Source organism: Papilio xuthus, unplaced genomic scaffold (genome assembly GCF_000836235.2).
Source record: "Papilio xuthus unplaced genomic scaffold, Pxut_1.1 DF828037.1, whole genome shotgun sequence".
Classification (NCBI taxonomy): domain Eukaryota; kingdom Metazoa; phylum Arthropoda; class Insecta; order Lepidoptera; family Papilionidae; genus Papilio; species Papilio xuthus.
In genome coordinates this window covers 1458450-1472665 of record NW_013530612.1, presented here as the reverse complement: position 1 = coordinate 1472665, position 14216 = coordinate 1458450, and the positions used below count along the sequence as shown (strand labels likewise).

Genomic DNA, 14216 nt, shown 5'->3' with positions numbered 1-14216 from the left:
ATTCATTCTGGAATTGCCATCATTACCATTATGAACTGGCCAATACCAAAAATTATTCGCCATTGATTATATCTTCTAGCTATTTAAAAAAAATAAACTTAAATTAAAAAATAATAAAATAGACGTAAACAATTAAAATATAGTATTTATCCCATAAAAATTAAATGCATCTTAAACAACATATATCTTAAATTGTAATACTTGCAGCTAAAACTCTATTCACAAAGTTAATATTCCTATCAAGACTTTCTAATAATTAAGATTTAAAAATAACGGTCAATGTTTCGATGGCGGCGTAGTGAATGAATTGACGTCAAGTTCTGTGCCGGATGTTGTCGACTTTGCCTGAGACGCTTTGGAAGCTACTCGACGCGCCCACGCCAAGTCACGCGAGTTCCTCGATTTGCGCCCATGAGATTTGGAACTGTCCGAAGTAATGGACTGTTCCGACGTTGAACTGCCCGACCACGGCGAGCCCGTATCCTGATGCTCGCGACAATAAGTTAACTCTGAATGAGAGTTTGTGCTCGTAGAATACATTTGCCCTCGTTTCGGTCTAGTACGTTTCACTATTTTCACTTCAGATATTGAAGTTTCTATTTTAGGCGGGCTTTTCGATCGGATCGCTCCAACATTTTCGCCGCTTCCTTCCTGGTTGATGACCGGAAGAGAATCTTCTTCGCTAGTATCTTCGTTATCGCTCATGATAACCGCCATCGTCTCCGTATTGTCGTGGAGATCGTAAACCTTTTCTGTCCTTATTGAATTACGAGAAGATATTTTTGTTTTTGCCGGCAAGCGCCTTAGACGCGCGTGCTGGCTGTAGAATAACGAGCTGTGTTGCGATGGTAAAATTGCGGGATTAACGAGTTCGTCTTTTGTGAAAGCCATTATATTTTGATATTTTTGCTGGCGGTCTGTACAATGACATCCGTTACTTTTGCCAAGTAAAAAAGTGTAACAAATTTGTGACAGGCAAATAACGGCGGCGGCTAATACTACTAAAATGACGTACAGTTTTGGAGTCCAATCTGGGTCCATGTAAACGTACGTCTCACTTAGCCCCTTCCAGGGATGCCATCTGGAGACCACTCGCTCCTCGTTTTCATAAAGGTTGCGGCGAGATAAGCCTTTGCCGTAGCTTTGCACAGCGGCGGCTATTCGTAACACTCCCCCAAAAGCTGAGTAAAGTTTTTCATCAGCAAGATGCGGTGCGACGTCATTTTGCATCCAATGCCACATATCATTATTAAAATTCAAGAAGTCGACGTGTCGACATGTAATAGGTGAATGGTGTAAAATACATCTTGTCGCTGTAGTGTAATACTTGAGCAAAATATTTTCTGAACGCGGTGAAGACAAACTGACCATACCTCCTGATTTAAAAGGCAGTGCGATCGCTGATGGTTCATCCTTGTCGTCCAGCTTGGGCACGGGGATGTGAATGCACGAGTTTACGTCTCTCTTCATGACCAAACCCGAACATGGATTTAACAGTTTTCCGTGTCTAACAAAAACTTTAACGACGGTTAGATTGGACCACTGCGGAATACGATCCGGTCGAGCCCAACCCAAACCTTGAGTATTCAAAAGTAACTTGATTTGTTCCAGGAATTTATGTAACTCTCTGACATCTCTATAAGGCACGTAACCAGCGTAATATGAAAATCTAGCAGTTGGCAATATTTCTTTGGTCAAATGAGCTCCGATAGTGTCGGCAAGAGCTGCCTTCAAAAGAATGGCACAGTGCGAGTTTGTTTCTTTACCAACATTACGAAGAGCTTGACGAAAGTACTTTTGCATCTCTTTTAAATACCTACCGTTCATTTTTTCTGGATTTACACTGGGTGGCATGGCCAATTCAAAAATTCTTCTCGCTCGTAATGTGGCCAAATCATCCTCGCTCCAACATTCGTTTTTATTTAATTTGTTATAGAAAATTGCCGATCCAACATGTGACATAGGGGCACATGCCACCTGAGTAAATATAAATAATAATAACATGTAAATCATACAGAAATATGTAATAAATTAGATAATACGAAAATATGAGGTGACAAACGTATGTCATAAGAATGAAGAATGTCAAAAAAATCAGTCAAAAGTAAAAACATTCGCTATATTATTTCCAAAAGGTCGCAAAGCTCTGGTGCAAGTAGCTGATCGTCGTGTAGTCAGGTCAGTTGATAACTTTTTACCCTTTTTTCAAGTGCGTTCTTTTATGGGGTCAAGGTCAACCGACATGTATAGTCTGTAAAATATTCCCGTAGCAAATATAGCTGGTCTGTGTCTATTACGAAGTCAATGTCAAAGTTCAAAAGTTTTTGTCAGTTTTTGTTGTCATTTTGATTTATGGAATTTAAAGTAAAAGCGTTATATAGAGGTTAAAATTTTTTTAAAACCAGATTTTATAAATTTTGAATTGGTCATTAAAAGCAATAGGAAGTTATTATTGTTGTGTTTGATTAAAGTGTTAATGTTATAATGGTTAAAAATTTAATAATCCGACAGCGGTAATTGGAGTAAAAACATATAAAACCAGACTTTTATTTCATTGTTTTGTACATCCTAAATTAAATAAAGAGAATGTCTAGGGTACGTTTCCTTAATTTTTTATCTTGTTTTCTTTCTTTGCAATAAAATAAAATAGTTCATCCTACTACTATAGAATAAATGTGAAATAAAAAATGAATTGCGTCTCATTGCGTCTTACAAGAATAAATGTTATCCATATTATCCTGCTATTTATCCCTGATATTAAAACATACAAGAGAACAACAGGAATCTCTGATACACTGTAGCAGGTAAAATGCAGAGATGAGATGCAAAATTAAAAAAAAAACTTGGTATGGTTAGGTCAATTTACAAACACTATATTACGCATAGCTTATACATCCTTTTTTTCATTAGTAGATATATATTAAGTTTGCTTAGAATTTATAGTCATATCATGAAGTTGCAAATTAATTCTTGCACTACCATTTAAAACTTTTTTAAATTTGAAAAATGAATGATCTGAGTTTAAAGGTACCATACTAATAAAAGTTCATACATGAATTAATAAATGTTTTACTAATACTTATCCTCTAGAAGTGTCATTTCTTTTTAATCCATTAATTTCACTGTGCTATTCGCATACACCTACTGCATTAAAGAAAAATGGCAAATTATTACAATGTGCTTGATACATGGAGTTGTACATGACTGATAAGTGCATTTACCTTACGATTTAATGCATTTGCAATTTATCATTGTACTTTATATATCATCAGAAACTGATAACATAGTAGATAAGACATTTATCAAAATGTTAGGGTGGTGGTGGCATTGTGGAAGTAAGATTTGTGCTGAATTTCTTATAAAAAGTAATGTCAATCAATTGGAATTTTTACCAAATACTACCAGTGGCAAGCGACTTTGTCTTCATTTTAAATATCATGTAATCAATAAGGCTTATAGCAACTTAGGATAGTATAGCCTTCCAACATTGAAAGATTTTTTTAAATTGATTCAATAGCTTAAGAGTCTATTCAATGCAGACAATCGAATCTTTAGTGTTTATAATATTATTATACATGTTAATTCTGGATAATAGAATAAAGATAAATCTATCTTTTCATAGTGCTGTAACTAGCTTTGGTATCATATTTAAGCTAAGGAGGATTCCTGAATTTTATGCTTTTGTTTAAGCCCTATTTATAAACATGATTGTGTGTGCCATTTGACAAAAAGATGTAATGAAAATTTAGTTATATTCTTAATACAAATAATTAAAAACACAGTTTGTTATCTCTTTATATCTTAGTTTACTGACTGTGTACAATACTTTATTAAAATGATAGTTGAGTTCTCTTTTGTACTTATATTTTATCAACAATTTATCATAGAAAATGTTTTATTAGATATTGCAAAGTTTATTGAATTTATATTATTCATTTCTTAATAAAAATGGCTTTTACTGTAACAAAAACATCATCAAAACAAAAGTTCAAACATTTTCAGGATATTCGTTCATTTTTCAAACCAAAGACATCAGTGAAAGATGATGACAGTGATGTTATCCCGGAATCACCTCAAATGGAGATCAAAAAGAAGGTACTGATGTTTCCAATTAACTTGTACCTATGTCAGTAGTAAATATAAGATTTAATGTAGATATAAACTAATTATATGTGGTATGTAATGCCTGGTTTACATTATGCCAGTACAATAAGACAGTAACACACACCAGCACTGGCATAATGTAAACTATAACTGATTCCAGTGAGCATAACAGTCTATGACAGTGCAGAGCTACTATCCTACTATACAGGCATAACTTTATATTTATATAACTGTGTATTTATAGGAGAAGAAGTCACGAAGAAAAAGGGCAATATCAGATGATTCTGATGAAGATATTCAAAAAAAGAAAATTCAAAAGAAAGGAACTGAAGAAGATTTGAATAAAAGAAAACAAAAGAAGTCTAATCATAACACATTGAAAGAGGTTAAATCTGTTGACCTTTTTGGTGATACATCCATAAAAAGGAGTGAACCTTTATTAGTTAAGAAAAATAAAAAAACCGAAACTGGTATTCATTCAGATGATGAATTCGAAATGAGTTTATTAGAACTAGATCAAATAGAAGAAGCGGAAGGTACAAATAAATCAATAGGTGACAAAGAAAAAGATAAAATAGAAACGAATGAAACAACAAATAAAAAAGTTAAAGGTAATGTAACAAAACCAGAAAGAAGTCCTATAAAAAGAGAAGAAACGTCAGTCAAACAAGAAAGAACTCCAAAAGAAAAGTCAAAGGAAACAAAGAGAAATGTCGAAAAAGATCGACATAGTAATGATGAAAAAAGTCCAACAGATAAATCTAAGCAAGTAAATCATGATGATACACATAATGATGATGCTAAAATAAATGGTATTGAACAAAAGGCAGATTTTAGTGAATTCATTGAAAACACGCAAACTGAAGAAGTTCGTAAAGGCAAGAAACGGAAAATGGATAAAAGTCTTAATGAATCTGGTATTTTTTTTTTAAATCTTTATTATGTATTTGTGCAGTAAAAATTGTTTTATCTGTAATGTCTGAATATGTTTTAGTGCTAACAGATGAAGAAAGACATGAAAGGAAAATCATGTCAGCGGCACTCTACAAAAATTATTTAAACAGATCTGGACCTAAACATTTAGGTGCAAAAGAAATTCCAAAGGTATTGGAAATTTTAACATTGGCTTGCTAGTATTTCTGCTACTGTTTACATTAAACAAGATCATTTATTGTTGATTTCTGAGATAAAAATCTCTGTATAAAACATATTGTCATTCCTTGTTATAAAGTGATGTTGTCATCAGAAACCCAAGGTTAATTTTTGATAAAGATGTAAATCAAATACCATTTTGTAACGGCTATTATTTTTTATGGGTTTTAAGTAAAAATTATATGATAAAATAATGGAAGATTGCTCTCATTTGTGCATAGCATTGATATTAGTTGAATTATTTATTTTCAGGGTACACCAGATTGTTTAAAAGATTGTGCCTTCATTCTAACTGGAGTATTGGATTCATTTGAAAAGGAAGATATTACTAAAGCAATAAATAGTTTTGGTGGATGTGTTAAAAGTGCTGTTACGAAAAAGGTGTATATATCTGTTTATATTTAAAATTAGCTATCGCCCGCGACTCTGTCCGCGCATAATTAAAAAAAAACTTAATTAGTAGATGTGTTCTTTCAAACTATATTCTATATGTATAGCCAATTTTCATGACATACCCATGCAGTCGTTCTGGAGATACCTTCAAACAAACATCCATCCATCTAAACTTTCGCATTTATAATATTACTACGATTTAATTTCTTATATCGCAATTTTCTGTTTTACAAAATAAAAAGTAATAATAATAATTTCAACAGAAAAAATTGTCAATTCGAATATTCAAGTAATTAAACTAATTCAAATAAAATTTCAGGTAACTCATGTCCTTGCAGGCGAGGACCCAGGCCCAGCAAAAATGGCTAAAGCCGAAGAACTGGGCATAAAAATAATCAACGAAGATGAATTCTTACAAATGGTTATAGATTTATCTAACAAAAATAAAACAACAATAAAGGAAGAACCTAAATCGGCAAAGAAACCCAAAAAAGCGCAATCTAAATCACCAACAGATAAAAAAGAAATTAATACTAAATCAGATGTTAAAGAAATAAAAATTAAATCTAAAAGTGATATTAAAACTGAAATTAAGTCAGAAAAAATGGATATAAGTTTTAGTATGCATAAAAGTAAATCTGAAGGGACATCGGATAAAATTGAAACTGCGAAGGAAAGAACAATACAAAATCCAGAAACAAGTAATACTGGTATATTGAAATTTTGCGTACATAATTTGTCCCATTGATTCCACGAATTTGTATGTTTGTCCGTCTGTATGTCTGTCCGCAAGTCCGTGTTTGTTCCGGATAATCTCCGGAACAGCGGGACTGATTTTGACGGGACTTTTACGGGAAGGCAGCTGACGCACGCGGGCATGTTATAATCCAATTTTTGTAATTCTGTACCGACGAAGTCGGGGGCAACTACTAGTTCACTATAAAGCATATGTTTTTAGATGTCTTCAAATCGGGTGCGCAAACAGTTAATTCCATGTTGTGGGTCGACAAGTACAAACCGGTGAACGTAAAACAAATAATAGGTCAGCATGGACCAAACAGTAATGTTAAAAAGTAAGTTTTCATAACGAAATTTTGCTTAAATCAAACTTAAACATTTTTTTAATCTAGGTATAGTGCAAAAAGACTATCCGTGGGTTTCTGACTATTCGTATTTAAAGATATTAATTTCTCTGTTTTGTCAAAGATAATGAGAGTCGATATGTTTTATACAGAGATGTTGGTCTCAGAAATCAACGGTAAGATTTCTTATGTAATTTGTTATAACACAGATTGACAAATTGGTTGACAAAATGGTACGCCAATAGAAAAGCTAAACTTCCTAAGCCCAATCCGTGGGCTAAGAACGATGATGGAGGGTTCTATAAAGCAGCCTTACTTTCAGGACCTCCTGGTGTTGGTAAGTCATAATTTTGTGTAAGTATTACTTTAAACTTTCAACTGAATATGTTTTAGAATTTACGAGTTTCACTGTGAAATTTGCAGTTTGTATATAGAAAAAAATATTTGATTGAAAAAAGATATGTACATTTTGTTTTTCTTCGTGTATAATTTAATATTACTAATGTTATATGTGAGTGTCGGTGGCTCAAGGATTAAGCACTTGACTTGCAATCTGCAGGTCCTGGGTTCGAATCCCGCCATGTACCAATGTGTTTTTCCATTTCCGGTTTACATATGTACATTTATCCGACGTTCTTACGGTGAAGGAAAACATCGTGATGCAACCTGCACATATCTGAGAAGAAATTCAAAGTGTGAAGTCAACCAACCCACATTTGGGTAGCGTGGTTGACTATGGCCTAATCACCCTTAACTTAGGGTAGGCTCCGATCCCCTCGATGAGGACGTACAGTGAGCTGATGATGATGAATATTATATATGCGAAAGTTTAGATGAATGGATGAAGGGTTGTTCGTTTCTATAGATTAAACAGATCTCGCTGAAATATGACATAAATAAAACATAGTCTGAAAGAACACATTTAACCCTAGGTACTATTTTTTTAATTCCGCGTGGAAGAATTCTTGGATAAAAGCTAGTAAAAAATAAACATATAATATAATTGATGTAAAATATGTAAATATTATTTTTATTATGTTTATAGGTAAAACAACAACTGTGTCTCTAGTATGTAAGGAAATGGGCTTTGATGTGGTGGAATTCAACGCTTCAGATACAAGGAATAAAACATTAATAAAGGAACAAATCGGTGAACTATTAACTACAACTTCATTATCAGGATATGCGAGAGGTAAATTATTTTATTTCTTAATGTATAGGCTAAACAAGAATATAAAAAAACTAGCTAAAGTGTGCTTTAATTGCCTTGTCAAATAACTTACTAATGTACCCAAAAACATCCTTAGTTTTCCTCCTCCTCCTTATGTCGACTTTCTTATATTCCTAGTCATGGTATAATTTAACTCCCAAAGTTTTAATTCTGAAATACATTGGCTTATGCCGTCTATGCAGTCTTTAATAGGTTAGCTGCCGGAATGATTTTTCGAAAAACGACTTTTTTTTTAATTTTGTCCAAAATATAGTAATATTTACATTGCTTATATACTTATTATTTACATATGAATGGAAGTATGGCTTGTCCGACACAGCCTGATTGAAACATTAGCTTGTCGGACATATAATCCGACATGGCAGCTATCGTGTTAAATATATCTTTAAATGCCTGTGCAATAACATATAGTTATCACTGCACAAAATGAGGTGTTAAAAAGTTATATAAACAAACAACCTAACAAATTTTAAACATATGTAAATTCTATTAATAAATATGGTCTATGTTATCCGGGGATAGTATAACTTCCCAACTGTTAAAGAATTTTTCGAATCAGTTCATTAGTTTCGGAGCTTATTACGAACAAACAATCAAATCTTTTCCCTTTATAATATAGATGATGTACATATGCTTACAGGTGATACAAGTAAACAAGCCATTTCAAAGAAACATGTTTTAGTTATGGATGAGGTTGACGGAATGGCTGGTAATGAAGACAGAGGTAAATAACTTGAAAATAATTTTTATTTAAAATAACTCTAATTCAAAATTTCATAGATTTAGGGAAAAAAATCTGAAGTAAAAAATAAAAAAATCAAGAATTTTTTACAGGCTTTTAATTTTCCATCACTTTATATGTCTTGTTATTTTATAAACTGACGACGTTAGTTTTCAATCATATTTGATACTAGTTGTCAAAATATAAAAAAAACTGAATTATAAGTCTATGTGTTCTTCCAGACAATGTTCTATATCTATGCAAAATTTTATCGAGATCCATGCAGCCGTTCTGGTAATACGTAGTAACAAACATCCATCCAGACATTCGCATTTATAATATTAGTAAGATTAATAAGAAGTAATTTTTCTATACAGGTGGTCTACAAGAATTAATTGGCTTAATAAAGTCAACATCAGTTCCCATCATCTGCATGTGCAATGATAGAAATAGTCAGAAGATGCGGTCACTTGTCAACTACTGCTATGATCTGCGCTTCAACAGACCTACTGTCGAACAAATTAAGGTATCATATAGATTAAACTGAAGAATCAATGGAGAGAAAAACAAAAAGTTTGAAATAGATGGCCTAGCGGCGACTATTCTTTGATTGACATTCGTACCATGGGTTTCTGAGACTAGATTCCCGTTTAAAACATATTGTTATCTCTGTTTTGTCAAAGAAGATATGTTTTATACAGAGATTTTGGTCTTAGAAACCCACGGTTAAACTGTCAAAGTTTCTATATGTCATTGTTACTTCTAACTGACAAGAATATCTGACCTGGCAGTCATATTATCAGCTCACTGTACATCCAAAAATAAAGACCTCAAAGCTTACCCTAAGTCAACCGCGTTGGCCCAGTGTAGGTTGACTTTACATATATAGTTGAATTTCTCCTCAGATATGTGCAGATTGCATGTTTTCCTTCACTGTAAAAATGTCTGATAAATGTACATAAGTAAATCAAAAACATATTAGTAAATAGCGGGATTCGAACCCAGAGCCTTATAAGTCAAGTGCTTAATCCCTGAGCCACGAAGATTCCTCGTACTTGGAATGTGTTAACTGTTTGCAGTCGGCGATGATGTCTACATGTTTCAAAGAGCACATCAGGATTCCGGGCGAAGTTCTGTCACAGCTGATCGTAGCCGCGGGTCAGGATGTGCGGCAAACGCTGCACCTGCTTTCCATATGGGCTGCAGACCCCAACCTTGCCGATCCTGAGAGACTAAAGAATGATGCTAAGAGGATCAAGAAAGATGTTAAATTGGTAAGATTTTTAGCATAAACGAACAGCGAACTAAATTCGCCAAAAAAGCGAAGCTACCGTTACCCAAAGACATGCGTAATTGATGCGTTGCCTACTTTAAATCGATAGTAAAGGGGACAAAAAGAGAATATTTTTCCTTCCTATGCGTCTCTTCCTCCGTCAAATCCTCGTCCTGGGATCCTTATAAGAAAAGAGTGGAATGTAAAAGAGGATTAAAATTCTAGTTTCACTTGACGCGTGTCCTCTGTGTGGTCAGAACTGTCATCCTACCAATAGATTAGATGTTCATAGTTCAAACATAAAAATGGTTCTTAATTTCAAAGTTATTAGTTATTTTGTTTTTTAGGGTCCATGGGAAGCAGTAAGAAAGGTTTTTTCAGAATCTGAGCATAAGAACATGTCAATAAGCGACAGATCGGATCTCTTTTTCTACGATTACAGTCTCGCGCCGCTCTTTGTGCAGGAGAACTACATACAAGTTGTGCCTCATTGTCCCAAGTAATATTATTTGCTTTTTTATTTCAAAATTTTCACTTAAAACTCACAAAAATTGAAAAAAAAATTGTTCCACATTCTAAAAATATTTTAAAGACTGCATTTAAATAAATATTGATAACAAATGTATGGCAATTGAAAATATACAGTAAATATATAGGGACAAGATATTGGATCGTCTGAGCATGGCCGCGGACAGCATCAGCCTCGGTGACCTAGTGGATGCGAGGATACGAGGCAGTCAAGCTTGGAACTTACTGCCCATACAGGTATGTTCAGAATTTGAGCAGATAAGTCAGATCACATTATATGTGATTTCCTTTGAAATTATTCGTTTTTATTCTACGTAATTTAAATGTCCACTTGTGGACTCCTGTAGCCTTGACTTATTTTTGAAATTAAGGTATTAGAGGTGTTTATTACTTTAAAAACAAAAAATATCCTGTTTTGTTTTATATTGTTGTTATGATTGTATGTGTTGTGTTGCAGGCAATGTACAGCTCGGTGATCCCGGGGCAGGCGATGGCGGGACACGTGGCGGGACAGATTCAGTTCCCCGGCTGGCTGGGCAAGAACTCGCGCGCCGGCAAACTGCAGCGTCTCGGACAGGAGATACACGCGCACACCAGGCTCAGGTGACACACACACACGCACACACACACTCACACACACACGCACACACGCAAGCACACACGCACGCACGCACACACACACTCACACACACACGCACACACTGATATATACTTATATTTTCGTCTCTTTCCTTCTCTCTAAAATCAATGGTTAGAACAACCATAAAAAACAGTGTCGAATTAACGAACCGATTCGATTAGGTAGTATCATGACGTCATAGGTAGTTTTAGTGAATAAAACATATTAATTTCTTCTTATAAACTATGCTAATATTATAAAAAGGAAAGATTTGATTGTTAGTTAGTTCGCATTAATTAGGCTCCGAAACTACTGAACCGATTTGAAAAATTCTTTCACTGTTGTGAAGCTAACCTATCCCCGTTGCGTTACTTCCTTGCAAACGAAGTTAAAGGCTTTGCTGCTTTTAATATCTTTAAGTATGTATAATAAAAAGCATCGTCAATCAATATTGACTCTTGTTAATAATCTTTTAGCACCTCCGGTTCAAAATCTTCAATATTCCTGGACTATGCTATGCATCTGCGAGATGCGGTTGTGAATCCGCTGCTCACTCACAAGGTCGACGGCATCCAGCAGTCTCTAGATATATTGGAGTCTTACCACCTCCTGAGGGAGGATTTGGATTCACTTATCGAGCTGTCTTTGTGGCCAGGACAACGCAATCCATTGATATTAATTGATTCCAAAGTAAGTCTTATGTTAATTGCTTAAATATACATTAAATGTTTTTTTTTATTTGATATCGGGATGCCAGTTATTTATATAATGTTTTCATATTACAATTGTTGGTCAATGAGATTAAATAATTTTTATCTTTAAATAATCTTGAAAAGATTAAAAAATATTGAGCTCTCTTTTATAAAGCTGTTATGATCTACAAAAATAAAAATTTCAAACTAAAAAAAATAACCCTTTAAAATATTTTATAACAAATCTTAACCTATACTTGAACTATAATAATTTAACAATGACCCAGGTGAAAGCATCAATGACTCGTCTATATAACAAGCGCGCGAGTGCGCTGCCGTACGCACCTGGCGGCGTGCGGCGCGCTAAGCCTACGGATAACGATGCACACGACACAAACGACCTGCTAGAACAGGATGACGAGATCGACCCAGATGATAAAGAAGAGGATAGCGACCCAGAGAATGACGCGATGATCAAGGTAATGATAAATACAAGCCTAACTTACTTATTACACAAGGTTACTATTTAAAAATCTAACTTACTAATGAAAAGTAAATTAAAATCACAGTAATTGTTATATATCTTGTTTATATAGCTCTCGCCCCTCAACTCCGTCTGCGCAGAACTAAAAAAAACTTAATTAGTAGATGAGTTCTTCCCGACTGCGTTCTACATCTTTGCCTAATTTCAGCGAAGTCCATGTAGCCATTCTGAAGATACCTTCTACAAACATCCATCCATCAAAACTAATGTATTTATAATATTAGTATGATGCCAAACGAAAAAAGAAATTCAAATTAAATTGATGATCTCTTTGTTAACAGAAAAAGAAAGTCAATAAAGATAAAGCAGCACCTAAAGATAAACCAAGTACAAGTAAGGAAAAGAAGAAAAAGAAATAATCAAGTTTTTGAAACAAATTGGGAGTTTTATACCTTGCTGTGAATCTTGTGTACCACTTTTACAAACTACTATACTACTTGAACTCTTGCAAGGGCTGGTTATACAACTCTATGCCATGTTTTAATAATCAGTCTTTTGCCTAATTTTAGAAATAAATAACAGTATTAATAAATTGGTTCTTAAGATTGTAAATCATGTAAAAAATTTAAGATGAATAAAGAGAGGTTTTTACTGTATTTTCTGAATGTATTATTTCCCTACAATGTCAACTGTTTTTTTTAAATTATTAAACATACATTTACAAATTGCCTCTTATTTCAAAGTGACAGTTAATTGCATAAAAGCAACATTTAGAAATATTATGTAGACCTTTGTAAGAAGAAAAAATGTAATCTTTTAAAAAAAAAGCTGTTGTTTTTAGAATTCTCATTATGAAAATAGCTTCATATTCAAACTGTAATGTAGTGTTTTTATTTAAACTATGGCCATGTTGATTTACTTATACAAAAACATATATCTGTTCTTGTCATTGCAAAGGTTTTTCAACAATGAAAAGTTAATTATTTGTAACATTGTCATTATTATAATATTGTTTTTACAATGAATGTTTAAAAAGTAATTAATCTGAATCATCAAGGTTTTTCTTCAAAGGTGTTGGCAGCATTTTATGTGATATTTGGTTATTTGCTGCAGCACTAACCATTATATGTAAGAATGTTTTCTGTTAAAAATAAAAGTAAATAAGTGACATGCATCATTTTATTTCCTTTACACAACATTTCCTATTGTTGTGACCATTGAATAACCAAACTGAGCAGACTTTGATGAAACTGAAAATGTATGACAAAGTTTTTATCGCTTTGGTTTTCTACATTTATTTCCACAACATTTAAATATACAATATTATTAATCATGTAGTCATTGATACAAACAAGAATCTACTGTTGCACAGAAGTTACTAAAAATCCACAAATAAATAATAAGACATATCACAATATAACCAAGTTTATTACATAATTGCAACTAATTTCACATTTTAGTTCAGTTCAATTTTAATCCTTCCGTATTTTCGCTACTCTAGGGTCGTCGGGCCTCATGATCACATAAACTTGTTTGTATCTTTTGTTATCACCATCCCTCTTATCGTAATTATAAACACCCAAAACTCCTAAGCCAATACCAACGATAGCAAGGCCAGTGGAAGCCATGACTTCTGGAATTTCATTCCAACCTTGTTGAAAAAGTTGGCCGATTGTTCTTCGTGTGGCCGGAGCAGCCATTTATGAAGCTATATAAAAATTTTCACAAGCGAAATAATTCGGGCGAATACGATTTTCTAGGTTTTTCTTTTTATTGATACTCCTACTTGCAATTTTGATTTCAAATGACAGTCAGTTGACTTGAGCTTGACACTGTCATACAAATTTGACATTTGACAGCAAAGAGCTTGTGAAAGACTAGTGAAATTGACACTTTTAGTTTTATGTAATTTTATTATTTTTGGCTTAAGGTCTTTT

General features: G+C 33.5%; 3 protein-coding genes across 5 annotated transcripts; 1 reads left to right on the top strand and 2 right to left on the bottom strand.

Moving 5' to 3' along the window:
• Positions 1-127: 127 nt before the first annotated feature.
• LOC106114696 (uncharacterized) lies at positions 128-2561 on the bottom strand. The gene has a single exon (XM_013307997.1). The coding sequence runs from the start codon at positions 2011-2013 to the stop codon at positions 277-279; it is 1737 nt and encodes a 578-aa protein (XP_013163451.1). The 5' UTR covers positions 2014-2561; the 3' UTR covers positions 128-276.
• Positions 2556-13936, top strand: Gnf1 (germ line transcription factor 1). 3 transcript variants are annotated; one of them, XM_013307996.1, is made up of 18 exons: positions 2556-2595; positions 4003-4095; positions 4349-5021; positions 5099-5208; positions 5509-5637; positions 5969-6359; positions 6608-6722; positions 6941-7068; positions 7777-7923; positions 8603-8686; positions 9061-9209; positions 9763-9957; positions 10304-10455; positions 10613-10721; positions 10942-11087; positions 11580-11793; positions 12083-12274; positions 12621-13936. In XM_013307996.1, exons 1-18 carry the CDS (start codon positions 2587-2589, stop codon positions 12696-12698), a joined length of 3114 nt encoding a protein of 1037 aa, XP_013163450.1. In that variant the 5' UTR covers positions 2556-2586; the 3' UTR covers positions 12699-13936. The 3 variants fall into 3 exon arrangements, with proteins under 3 accessions (XP_013163450.1, XP_013163449.1, XP_013163448.1); XM_013307995.1 differs by lacking the exon at positions 2556-2595 and having other exon boundaries at positions 3893-4095; positions 5969-6350; XM_013307994.1 differs by lacking the exon at positions 2556-2595 and having other exon boundaries at positions 3893-4095.
• Positions 13689-14097, bottom strand: LOC106114697 (uncharacterized). Its single transcript, XM_013307998.1, has one exon. It carries the CDS (start codon positions 13977-13979, stop codon positions 13752-13754), a length of 228 nt encoding a protein of 75 aa, XP_013163452.1. The 5' UTR covers positions 13980-14097; the 3' UTR covers positions 13689-13751.
• Between the last annotated feature and the right edge of the window lie 119 nt (positions 14098-14216).